General features: G+C 41.4%; 1 protein-coding gene across 1 annotated transcript; it reads right to left on the bottom strand.

Annotated features, from left to right (window-relative positions):
• Positions 1-2,268: 2,268 nt before the first annotated feature.
• adamts1 (ADAM metallopeptidase with thrombospondin type 1 motif, 1) lies at positions 2,269-11,948 on the bottom strand. Its single transcript, XM_072585727.1, has 9 exons — positions 10,697-11,948; positions 9,815-10,240; positions 9,468-9,600; positions 8,832-8,999; positions 7,501-7,787; positions 6,825-7,011; positions 6,468-6,646; positions 5,712-5,887; positions 2,269-4,851 (listed from the first exon to the last, which is right to left on the bottom strand). Exons 1-9 carry the CDS (start codon positions 11,222-11,224, stop codon positions 4,113-4,115), a joined length of 2,823 nt encoding a protein of 940 aa, XP_072441828.1. The 5' UTR covers positions 11,225-11,948; the 3' UTR covers positions 2,269-4,112.
• Positions 11,949-13,499: the final 1,551 nt, after the last annotated feature.

The following is a 13,499-nucleotide window of genomic DNA, read 5'->3' as shown; positions in this document are numbered from 1 at the left end:
CCTCAGGGGTTGGTGCTGGGCCCATTGCTGTTTGTTATCTATATCAATGATTTGGATGAGAATGTACAAGGTGTGATTAGCAAGTTTGCAGGTGACACCGAAATAGGTGGTAATGTGGACAATGAGGAAGGTTATTAGGAATTGCAGCAGGACTTTGATCAGTTGGGGAAGTGGGCCAAGAAAAGGCAAATGGAGTTTAATATAGATAAGTGTGAGGTGTTGCATTTTGCAAAGTCAAAACAAGGTAGGAGTTTCATGGTGAATGGTAGGACCTTAAGGAATATAGTTGAACAGAGGAACCTTGGGGTTCTCTGAAAATGGAGTCAGAGGTAGATAAGGCAGTGAAGAAGGCTCTTGGTACACTGGCCTTCATCAGTCAGGGCATTGAGTAAAGAAGTTGGGAAGTTATGTTGCAGTTCTACAGGATGTTGGTGAGGCCGCATGTGATGTATTGTGTTCAGTTTTGGTCACCTTGTAACAGGAAGGATGTTACTAAACTGGAAAGAGTGCAGAAAACAATTACAAGGATGTTGCCAAGACTCAAGGGCCTGAGTTATGGGAGGAGGTTGGACAAGCTAGGACTTTGCTCTTTGGAGCGTAGGAGACTGAGGAGGCATCTTCGAGAAGTGTATGAGATCATGAAAGGCATGGATAGGGTGAATGCACTCAATCTTTTTCCCAGGATTGGGGAATTGAGGACTCAAGGGCATTAGTTTAAGGTAAGAGGGAAAGAATAAATGGGAACCTGAGAGTCAACTATTTTTACACAGGGGGTGATAGGCATATGGAATGAGCTGCCAGCAGAAATGGTTAAGGTGGGTACATTAACACCATTTAAAAGTCACGAGGACAAATACATGGATAGGAAAGGTTTAGAAGGATATGGGCCAAGTGCAGGGAAATAGGGTTAGCATGGATGGACATTTTGGTTTTCATGGACCAGTTTGGGCCGAAGACACTGTCTCCGTGCTGTAGGGGTCTATGACTCTATGAGGGGTAAATAACCAGAGACCCAGTATGAGGTAGAGAGTAGGAAGTTTTGGGGAGATTCCAGAAAGTTCTGGTATCTGGAACTCACTGTAGAAAAAAAATAGTAGAGGTGGGAACCCTCACGAAATTTAAAAATTATTTAAATGAACACTTGAAACATCATCATTCAGAGATCCAAATGCTGGAAAATAGGATTGGAATAAATGAGTACTTGATGACTGGTGTAAACACGATGGACTGAAGGGCCTTTTTCCAAACGGTAAAAATCTCAGTAACTTCATTGAACTGGACTCCACCACACCATCATTCCAGATCCTAACCACTCATGACAAAAGTTATTCAATTGCTTGCTTTGTCAATTACTCAAAATCTATGCCCTCTTGTTCTTGATCTTCCCAACAGGAAATATTCCTTCCTATTAACTCTGTTCTGATCTCTCATGATTTTGAACATCAAAACTCTCACCTTTCCAAGGAAGTCAGTCCCAACATCTCCAAAATATAACTGAAATTTTCTCATTTCTGGAACTACTCGTGAATCTTTTCTTCTCTGTAATGCTTCTAAAGGCTAAGTGAAACCTTCAATGTAGTTGACACCTCCAGTGTTGAATCCTTCAAACTGCATAGAGTAGCCTCCTGTAAGCAAACCTTATCCCATAAGCAGGTGCAACAACTGAGAGAACTGGATATTTATTGGCATACTCCCCTGAGATTACCTCAGATCCATTGATGTTTACTCACCCTGCATTCAGTGGTATTTTCACATTGACAGCAGTGGTCTCTCAGGGAAATCATGGCATGAGACAGTGCAGTTAACAACTAGTTCCAATGCCAGAGTGCTTCACAGGGGTCAAAGGAGAACGCTAAACAGAAGACAGGAACTATGGTGTATTTTTTTTAAAGAAACATGTTAAAAGAACAGAGATGATGGAAAGTTGTTACCAGGACAGGTTTTCAAAAGACCGAGTGAACAAAGTGATGTAACATCTGTCTTTGATATGGAAATGTCTCTCATGTAACAAATCACTTTGAAGTTCAATGTATCGACTGAGGTTCAGTATTTTCTTTTATTAACAACATTCCACAAATAGAAATGAGATGACAGGCCAGTTAATTTGTTTTTCGCTGGGAGAAAAATTTAGGACAAAACACTGGGAGATCTCTGTACTTTTCAAATAGTGCACCTTCAATCAAACTATTAAAAATTAGAAAGCCAATATGAAGATTGGAGTTCATCACTGCACTTCCACATGTAGCAAACACAAGAGAGACACAAAGATTGAGAATTCAACCATTTTTATTATCTCCTAGTGACACATTATACTGTATAAATAGTCTATTCTTGTTAAATGTTCTTTGTTCCTTTTTAAAAAAGCGATAACTTAAAGATTATATTATACAAAGCTTTACAAAAATAAATAAGTTTATTTGAAATCTGTACAAAATGCTGATCCTTCACAGAAGGGATTTAATACTTTTACTTATAAAGTACACCATATTGGCCTTGGTGTTGGTTTAATATTTACATTCCTCATGTAATTGTGGATTTCAAATCTGTAGCTTTGTATTAATAGCAGCTTGTATATAACATAGTTTAAGCTGTTTTGTTTTATTTCTTAAATAAGATAAATCTTGCCCTTCATCACTGAGGTAGGTGGGGACTGAATTGGTCAGCAGGTGAAAATATGACTAGTATCAACCTGTATGTCAGGACCTTAGGATATTACTTGACAGTACCTTGAAGCCAGGATAATATAACAAGAAAATCCCTTCTCACACCTACAGATCCAAAACTAATTTTACCCTGCTTTCCAAAGTACTGGCTCTTCTTGGGGGACAGTTTTCATTACTTTGTTCTGTGACCATCTTTTACTCTTTGCCTAGGTTCACACATCTTATATGCATCCGGCTGTGGGGGCATCTCATTGAGCCTAATCCTGTCCCCACAAATAGCAGTTGCAGCAAAAAATCATTATCTAATGATCATTTGTGTTAATTCTGGATGATTTTCCAAATACCCCACTGAAGCCTAGAATGTAAGGGCAAATGTGAAGTCTTAATGGGTTCCTAGTTGCAAACATCTAACACAGCTCTCATTCCAAGGTTCTGTTCCCTCCTTTGGTTTTTCTGTATTATATCTAATGCCAGGTAAATACCATCATTCCATGCAACGACTTAAGGCAGAAATTTGCAAAATTTTTAAAAAAGTTAGCATATGCAAAATAAACTGAACTTGACCATGCAAAACAAAATGGGAGTCTTGTTCATAGCCACAGAGATTGGCAGGTGTGGACCACAGTATTTCTAATTTTTTATTATATTCATCTGTGGGACATGGATATTGTTGGCTGGCCAGCATTTATTGGCCCTCCACATTCCAAAAGCTTGAGACTGCAAGATCATCTTGATTTGTGAGACATGGGTCACAGGGTGAACGGGATAATCAACTAAAACTGGCAAAACGGGGATTGTTAGCCTTCAAATTGTGAAACAACAATTAACTGATACTTATTCCTCTTCTTACCAATGGCAATGATAGATATTATTCTGCAAAGGGAACACTAATTATAACAGCTAGTGGTACAAGCATCCGAACCACCTGTGAACTAGCAGAACATTCGAGAAACTATCTAAAACAAAAAATTCTTGCAATTTCCAGGGATTGTGTTCCCTAAGAGAATGAGAGAATATATTGTTGCAGGAAAAACAGAAAGAGTCCTGTGTTCTTTCATTTGTAACAAAATGTGGTCATGTAAGTTCGCCAGTGGCACTCATGAATTTGGGACTAACATGGTTATCAAAGAATGAGGAAGACCTGATTTCACTGTCAACAGTGAGAGTTCATGGTTTTAAAAATCCATTGCTAGTAACTAAGACAACTACTAACTTGAGAGATAAACAATGCTAGCATTGCATTCTCAGATTAGCCCCAGTCCTCCTCCCCAAAACATTGTCCATCTACTTATTGGTTATGACTAATGCAAACATTCATTGTCAAAGGGAAAATGGGTCAAACGATTATCATGTTTCACATGACAAATGGATTGGGAAACCCTTATTTTCAGTGCATTTAGGATGAATTAAAAAAAAAGATTTGAATTGTCTTTCATGTTTGTTGATTCCTTAGCTACAAGCTTGGATGGTGCAAAGGCCAATCAGATGTTTTGGTTTTTTTGAAATGTTGCAGCTCTCCTGTGGTAGCACCTGGCCATCACGCATGACACATTTCAAAGACCTTTTCTTAAAGCCTTTCCCACATGTCTTAGAGCAGGCTGACCATTCTCCTAACAACCACCGTGGGCAGGGGATGTCAGCACACAGTTGAAGGTCATCAGGCTTCAGTTCTTTCACACAATCAGTGGCTGGTCTCCCATAGATGTCCATACATTTGACTGCTCTGTGTTGCCACCCTCGACCACATGACTTGGAGCACTCTCCCCATTCGCCAATAACCCACTCAGAGGTTACTGTTTCCTTGATGGCATTAAAAGACTCCTTTTTTGAGTTGGGTTTAGTTGGCTGATGCTGCAAATCTTTCTTCGCGAAGAATGTAAATTTGATTCTTGGCCGCAAAGAATCTCCCACGGAGAGTACCTCAACAATCAGAGGTTCCTTCAGGGCACCATAGCTACGAATTCTTTCTAGTGACACAGAAGAGCCAGTGTATCTCAAGATTGCGCCTTGATATGAAATGTCCTGTTCCACCGTGGATAAAGTGTATTCCCCATTGAGGAGGTATGTACCATCAACTTTTTTCAATGCCAGATAGTTGCCATCATGTCTTGCACCACGCAGACTGCGCTGTTTTATGTCAATATTCGTTGCCCCAGCTGGAATGGTTACAACTTCTTGGTAGCCAGGTCTACAGAAACAGATTGAAAGAGGAAAAGATCAAATTAATTTGTTGGCTTGCAACTTTATGTCAACTTCAGACAACAATATTCCCGTTCTTCTTAATGTCTGTCAACAAAACACTAAATTCTCTCTTTTTTTGCCTTCCTTTTCAGAAAGGTAAATTGTATGGCATCCGTTTTCACAGGTAACAATAATCCTTTCGTCATTCTTTGTCTATTGACAAGCTCATCACAGAATCATCTCTAGCTTCAGTTTTGACCAATATAACACCCACACATGCGCATCACCTGAATGATGGTCAGCAACAATTGTTTGACTAATTTGTTTCTCCTTTCCTTTGTTTAGTGATACACTAGTGTCACTTTCAGTCAAAATGAGCCATGATTTATGACATCGAGCAGATTTTCATAATGATTCATTCACCAAACTTACTTCCCCAGTTTCTAGCCACCATGGGTTTCGTCCAAAATTGGGTAGCTGAGGTAGTCTTGAGGATCAAACAAAATCTAGACTTAAATCTAACTATATGGGCCTTGGGCTCTACTATCTGAAATACCAGTTATTCCTAAAGCAGTCCAACATAAATTCAGCAGATAATTTCAAAACATTTCTTAGTGTTATCCAGCTAGAGTCACTGAACCTTCAGTACAATGGTTTAATGCTCGACACTAAGAATGATCATACGTGAAATAAATTTCTGAAATTATAAAGGACATCAATTATAAATGCGTGAAAACTGGCATTCAATTTGTTTATGAAAATCCATCCAAAAATGTCTGAACATGAGGACTTGGTGCTTCTATACACTTGGGTGGATGTTTTACATTTAAACAATATTAGCAGCCTAAGCAAGGAGTTCCTACTTACTTTGAACGGTCAAATGAGCCAGCAATCTTCTTGCATGTTAAGCCTTTGCCTTTGCACACACCGCACTTGTCAAACTTCTTGTTGGAACCGATGACTCTGTCACAACCAGCCTTGACACATTGTCCTTGAACACATACAGACGTGGAGTCTGGGCTACATGGTGTGCCATCAACAACCTGTGAAGAAAACATTTATACTTATTATTAACCCTAATGGAGAGTAATATCCCAGTGGTTAAAGAAAAAAACACCACAGAGTATTGGAGCACTAAATAGGAACTGGCCTTGCAACCTAGATTAGAATAATTTGGATAAATTCTCTGGAGATTGACTGTATTTTTCTTTTTCTTGCTTTTTTTTAGTAAAGTAGATTTCATGACATGTTGAGAGTGTTGACAATGCATCAAATTACTGTTTTTTTTAAATATAAAAGGGATAGGCTGTTTTTAGTTTAGTAGCCATAGCAGAACTAACAGTCCACGTGTGGGGTGTTTGCCCTCATGTTTACTTGGAATAAAGGATCAGAATTTGCAACTGGCAGGTATAAAGCTCCTGGCAGGTGTGATTGTGATACTTATAACTCTTAAAAGATTTTCTGAACTCTATCGATGGCTTGACTCTTGTAATAGAGACATGACTTTTGCTAATCCTTATACACACTGGAGCTTGAACCAAGATCTCAGCAGACCTCTTGGTTCCTTTCTTCATATTAACTAGGGAAATATTGAATTGTTAAAAAAAAAATTGGAAAACATACCTTGGGTTGGAGCACAAAATAGTTGCCTGTGCCTTTTGATCGGCAAATAAGTTTGCATCGATCTTTAGGAGAGACTCCAGCATATTTTGGGACCCATTCAAATGTGCGCATTCCTCCAAAGGCGGCAGACTTTGAGAAGTCATTGTGCATCTCACATTGCTCTTCACGGAATGTTTTACCTGCAACAGAAACCATCAAACTGAAGATCAAAAACTTTATTATTTGCTCAGTCATAACAAAGAATCTGGAAAGGAATATTCAGCTTCTCAAACCCCAAATGCCAATGTTTTTGGAAAATAAATGATTCCCTCTTGGCCATTATTGTTGACTATGTTAAAAGTATTGTACAAATCTTACCATTGTTAAAGGGGCAGTCCATGGTGTTACATGATTTGTATTGGACCCTCTTTCCTTCACAGTATTTCCCACCGTTCTGTGGAACTGGATTATTGCAGTGCCTGAATGAGTACTGTACACCTCCACCGCATGTCCTTGAGCACTCACCCCAGGGTCCCCATGGGCCCCAGTTCCCATGAACTGCAGTCTGTTAGGAAAAAAAGAATAACTAATTTAAAGATGAACCAAACAACAAACAAAAAGTTAATTAGACAATGTTTCTCTCCAACCCATCACTGTAATTTTGTTTCTCCCATTCTTTATTTCCCCTTCTTAATTTGTCTTTTTCTTGCCCGAACGGTGTTAATTTGGAATGCATTGCTTGAGAAATCATCAGCCTTTTAAAACTGATCAGATCAAAGTTTACCCAATTCCATTTGTTGTTAGGGAGCACAAATGCAAGTGATAGCTAGGATGTTGAGGGTGAACTTTCATACAGTCTGGACTATATTTAAACCCAAATCTTAATATGGATATTTGCTGAGCATCTGTGACACTTCATAACCAGGATATTTCAGCAGGCAAATGTCACAGAAGATAGTTACTAATTAACTAGAGTAGTAAATGAAATACACAATCAGGATAAAGTATGAACCTAGGAGGAACCAAAGCAAAATAAGTTTGTGTAAATGCTTACACTATATTCCATCATGCTTGTCTGGTTAACACACTTTCCTTCCATGCACCATTTTCCTTGCCCACAGCTAGTACCATCAGCCCATGGGAAGTGCTTAGTTTGGCAGATGAGCATCCCACCAGACATTCCAGTGCACCACAGCAAGGAACATGTGTTGCCCGCATCAGGACAAAGCCTTGACTCTTCCCCAAAGGTGAACTGACACTGGCGATCTGCATCATAGGTACTCCCTGGCAATTCACCAGGAAGCTGTAGAGGCTGCTGTGGTTTGTCCAACAGACATTCTCCTGAAAGCAGAGATGTTGACTGAACTTTAGCTTTATCGCAAATATTTCAGCACAACACAAGATTTTCTTTTAGATTAAATTAGATTACTTACAGTGTGAAAACAGGCCCTTCGGCCCAACAAGTCCACATCAACTCGCCGAAGCGCAACCCACCCAATCCCCTACATTTACCCCTTTACCTAACACTACGGGCAATTTAGCATGGCCAATTCACCTGACCTGCACATCTTTGGACTGTGGGAGGAAACCGGAGCACCCGGAGGAAACCCACGCAGACACGGGGAGAATGTGCAAACTCCACACAGTCAGTCGCCCGAGTCGGGAATTGAACCCGGGTCTCTGGCGCTGTAAGGCAGCAGTGCTAACCACTGTGCCGCCCACTTTGAAGACCTTTCAAAGGAAATTCACAGTAAAATGTGAAAAACTCAATCAGAAGTTGAAAAATATTACTTTTTAATATATTATCGTCAAATCATTCTAACTATAAAAGGGCTGCCAAGTGGTTAGCACTGCTGTCTCACAGCACCAGGGACTTGGGTTTGTTTCCAGCCTTGGGTGACTGTCTGTGTGGAGTCTGCACATTCTCCCAGTGTCTGTGTGGGTTTCCTCTGGGTGGTCTGGTTTCCTCTCACAATCCAAAGATGTGCAGGTTAGGTGGATTGGCCATGCTAAATTGTCCATAGTATTCAAGGATTATAGGTTAGGTGCATTAGTCAGGGGTAAATTTAGGACAATAGGGTAGGGGAATGGGTCTGGGTGGGTTAATCTTCAGATAGTCGGTGTGGACTTGTTGGGCCGAAGGGCCTCTTTCTACACTACACGGATTCTATACAAAAAAAGTTAAAAATATTGTACAAGTAATGGTTATTCCACATTACAATTTGTAGCTTATTAGTAAAACTAATTACAATTATAGTGTACTTATTAGATACATTATCCACAATAGTTGTTATATTTTTAATCAATTCAGTTGCCAAAGTTACATACTAAAAAAAAAATTCCAGAAACATAAACTTTACTTTTGGGCAGGGGTGTGGTTCTTACCATGCCCATTGTCCAGGAAGGAAGTGATCCTGTAAGCACTGCAGGCAGACCAAGGCTGGTTCCTATCCAAGTTGGAGAGTGTTGACGCCATCATGTGGGAATTCCCAGTTTTAGGAATGGTATTAAGACATTGCCATGTATCATCATGGAGCATGTTAAACACATGGCCTGGAAAGAGTAAAAGAAAGTAAATCAAGTATCAGATTATGCAAATATTTCAGTTACTTTAAGTACTGATGAATGACCCTTCCATACTTTGCAAGTCCCACCCACTTATATTAACTTCAGATGTACCTCAGACAATGTTGTAATGTACTGTGCCCCATCCCTAATATTGTGTAGAATGTTATTAATTCATGAAGATATCCTAATTTCTCCTAAATCAAATTTATGGCAAGTAGTTTTTCAAAGTTAGACATTTTGTACTGTTACGCAAATAATATTTAATACAACTGATTTGATTTTTAAAAAATGCTCAATGCATCTTTCTCCAATGTCTCCAGAAATTATATGAACTAATCTATGCAATAAACTAAGCCGGAATTACAAAACTAACACAAACAGCAGCTGGAACTCCATCTTCAGTAAGTAAAATTAATACAACAAACATTTACCATTGGAGGGTGAGGTACTTACCCAACTCGTGAGCTGCAGTGAAGGCAGCTTGCAGACCATCATCCTCAATGACTGAGCAGCTCCGCCTGGGATCACAAATTGTCCCAACATCAGCCATCCCCAGTGTATCACAAGTCTGGGCTCCACACAGATCCTTAATAAGGATAAACAAGGGCAGCATTTAGCAAACTCTTCAGGGAAATAAAGGTCAACTATAAAAGCTGGCATCCTTCTTTACCAAGAATAATTTTTTTTCAAAAAGCCCACGTAATTCTCAAAAGATGCTTTGTGAAAGGCCCTCTGCATGCACATTAAACATATTTGACATGCATACTAATAGACATGTTTGGACAGGAGCCTTGGCTTACCGTTCTGGTGAAGAGTATAGCAGTGTCGTAGTGTTCTGGATTACGGTCACTGACTGGGTTGTGCTGCCTCTGCCAAGTACAGAAGTTCCTCAAGGTTAGAGCTGCATTAAAAGACACGTCAGGTCCTTTTTCCTTCTCATAGATAACCAGGATCTTCACCACCACCAAGCTGATGGAGTTTTTAATACTCGGATGCTTATACAATTTGGCAGCCACTGACATTAAAGTGAGGAGATAGTGCCTGAGCCCACTGCCATGGAACTCTGCCATAGAATTGTCTGCCACCAGCAAGGTCTCTACATAGCGAGGCGAGGAGACAAACCTCTTGGCTCTTTGGTGTCCAGTGGGTTCTGGTGGAGTGGCCTCAGATCCAGACTGTTGGGTTTCAGTGGTCTTCGCTGTCTGGGGCACCTCTTGATCACTTACCTAGTTGATATTTAAAAAAAAAATGAAATTAGACATTAATTGAAAATCAAATAAAACTCGCAAGTTTCCCTCTGTAACACAGATAGCAAGCTTATAGCAGGAGATGCCACTTCATGAGACAGCAGCCAGAATTGCACTCTGCTCGGTTGCTGGTTTTTATCTGCAGGCTCGGTAATTCAGGACTAAAAAGTGATCTTGTGAGCAGATCGAGTGCTTTTCAAACATTTTCTTTACCGATTGAACATTAAAAACGGTCAAGATTAGAGTGGTGCGGAAACGCACATGAGGTCAGGCAGCGTTAAAAAGGGTATAGATTCGGAAATAAAAAAGTCAAGATGCACAGAGAAGCGGCATATGACAAAGCGGAGTTTATAGGGCAGGAAACAGGGAGTGAAGGGGGTGGGGGAATGTTATCTACAGTAGCAGAGTAGCCAGTGAAGACAGGCTGCTGCTTACCCCGCACTTGGTGCCGCCAGGTCGGTGTGAGGAGCTCAGGCTTGTCCTGCGGATGAAGTGAGGCTGCATGTCCCCTGGCTGTGTCCCATTCACGGGATAGATGTGATACTGGGCTCCGTCGACCACGAAAGCGCCTTGGATGCCATGGCAGAGGCTGACCGCCGCTAGGGAGCCGGGCATGGAGTTGACGGTGCCGGCGTAGAAGCAGCGGCGGAGGTCGGGCTCTGCCTCTTCCTCCGGGGTTTGACCAGGCTCAGGACCCCCGAGCCGCTGCAAGGTGACAACCGGCGCCAGGAAACTGTGATCGGGCTCCAGCTCCAAGACGAACCGCTGCCCGAAGGCGTGGAGCCGGTAGACGATCCTTTGCCCCGGCTCAGGCTCCTGACTGGCACCGGCTCCTAGCTCCAGGCCCTCCTGGTCCAGTCGCACTGGGTAAGTGACAATCTCCTCCGAGCTCCCGGCCAGAACCTGCCCGGGCCCCATCCCACCGCATAACCACAGCCAAACCAGTCCGAACACTGCAAACATCTTCCGGACACGCTCAGAGAGAGAGAGCACTCCAAATAAAAAACTGCCAGCCAAATTGCAAAGCAAAAAAAAGTAAAATAAAAATCCCAAATTGGAAAAAAAAATCAATGCAACTTCTCAATTTTGAATCTGAAATCGCTTTCAAAAACAGTCGGAGGGATTACAGTTCCACTCTTTTGCAGCGAGAAAATCTCTCTCTTATGAAGCTGCAGCAGAATTATTCAGTTTTGTTGCTCCCTATAGATCTGGCGGATGCCTCTCTGGTTTGTGCTGGACTCGCTCACTCAGTGCTCCTTTTATAAGCCCGCAGCAGCCCTCCTCAGCCTCCAGCTGCCCCTTAGCCGGCCCCCTCCTTTTCCCTTGATCAGCGTCGACAGCCTATCCCAGCTCGGTGCGTAAGTGCAAACTTGGATGAGTTCAATCTGGCGCCCAGCCTGCTCTCTCCACAAGGGCAGTCGGCAAAAGAGCTCCCGTTTCACCGGGAAACCTTCACTGAACAAACCATTTTCAACCTTTCGTTTGCACCTGCTTTTTTTTTGTTTCCAGGTAGCCCTCTTCTCTGGAAACACAACACTACCCCAGCTACAATGTCACATTCACATTAAATCCCTCCTTTTTTTGCTCCTACAGCGTCCCCATTCATTCAAACAGTTTAGCTCCCTTCCAATGCAGTCACTCCCGGAGTAAAATCCTGGGTAAACTCAACGAGATTCATTTTCTTATCTACTTCTGTCTCGTTCAGAAATAATACAACCTTTGTTTCAAAATTATCCCCTTTCAAACTCCCTGCCCCCTCTCCAAACCAACATTTAACCGTTTAAAAGTAATGTTCCCCCTGAATTACAAAGGAAGCTCTTCATGAAACTTTTTTTCAATAAAAGACAAGTTCAGTTGAGCTTTTGGGTGGATCCAGAGCGTCCAACCATTTCAGGGGAACGTCACGGATAAGTTAGACAAGGAAACTCAGAATCATTTTAAAGTTTAATTAATTAAGAAAATGTCGTTTTGTTTGAAACACAATCTTTCGTTTGAGGAAGATGGTAAATACAACTTATTATGAAATATCGTCACTGAAATAAAGGGGAAAGAAGATACTCTTCAGTTGACATTGCCTGAAAGATTTTTTCCCCCCTTTTATATCACGTCCCGCAATTAGGTTTCTGTACGCTGACTGCACTTCCCAGTTTGTCAGCGATATTCACAATGAAACCAGCATCTCCTCTCCTCTCCGCCTTAACAGTAAATCCGCCCACGCCTTCACTATCTGAACCGCCCGAATGAATTTATCTCTGCTTTCCCAACAAAAAATAATTAAATATCTGAACACAAACCATCACTTCTTCTTTGTATTTTTTTGAGGACTGATTAGCTCTCGCTTTCCTAATTCTGTTTCTATATGTTAATAGAAGTGGATTAACCCTTTACAATTAAAATAAAATCAAGGCGTTAGTTAAGAATCGATTAAAACGGGGGCAGGAGTGGGGAGGGTGTAATGTAAGAGCACTTCTTGGTTGAGCGGCCTCCTGGTACCGTATTTACTGATATGTGAGCGCTTCATGCGATTCTCCAAATCAGCGCCTGCCCTTTCCAGTCAAGTTTTGATTTTAAGGTAAGGGGTTATTTCACAGCTCGGCGTTCTTTCACTAGCTGTGCATGGCCCGCCCAGTCAAACCTCATGCCTCTGGCCACAGCTCGCCACTTTGGAAGGCGATTTGTGTGGGCGCTGCTCAGTAATGACAACGAAAGGTTGAAATTAAAACAAAGTTACACGTTTGTTCAGTGATTCCCTCCCCAGGGAATTCTCACAATAAAGCAACTGAAGGATCAAATGCGACCAAGTTTAAAATCCTTCCAAGTGAACCTCTCCACCTATTCAACGTGTTTTATCCACAATGTAGATTTATGATGGAAACAGAGTTAAACACATTTTTATGTTATTTTCTACTCCCCAGTTAAAAATGAAACAATGAAACCACAGCATGTGTGGAAAGAAAGCAGGATCGACGTTTCGAGTCTAATTAACTCTATTTCTCTCTGCACAGATGCTGCCAGACCTGCTAAGTTTCTCCAGCAATTTTTGTTTCCGTTTCAGATTTCCAGCAGTTCTTTCTTTACCCCACCTGATGAAGGAGCAGTGCTCCGAAAGCTAGTGCTTCCAATTAAACCTGTTTGACTATAACCTGATGTTGTGTGATTTTTAAGTTTGTACACCCCAGTCCAACACCGGCATCTCCAAATCATCCCAGCAGATGGCGCGTTTAAACCACATATGGAT

This window comes from Chiloscyllium punctatum, chromosome 15 (genome assembly GCF_047496795.1).
Source record: "Chiloscyllium punctatum isolate Juve2018m chromosome 15, sChiPun1.3, whole genome shotgun sequence".
In the NCBI taxonomy this organism is placed as follows: Eukaryota; Metazoa; Chordata; class Chondrichthyes; order Orectolobiformes; family Hemiscylliidae; genus Chiloscyllium; species Chiloscyllium punctatum.
This window is presented reverse-complemented; position numbering and strand designations above follow the sequence as displayed.

Bases quoted from the DNA above. Each gene is read 5' to 3' on its own strand.
- adamts1 (XM_072585727.1), bottom strand. From the start codon at position 11,224: ATGTTTGCAGTGTTCGGACTGGTTTGGCTGTGGTTATGCGGTGGGATG. The intron at 7,788-8,831 runs GTAAGAACCACA...CTCTGCTTTCAG, and splicing joins CTTCCTGGACAATGGGCATG to GAGAATGTCTGTTGGACAAA. The intron at 5,888-6,467 runs GTATGTTTTCCA...TTTTCTTCACAG, and splicing joins ATTTTGTGCTCCAACCCAAG to GTTGTTGATGGCACACCATG.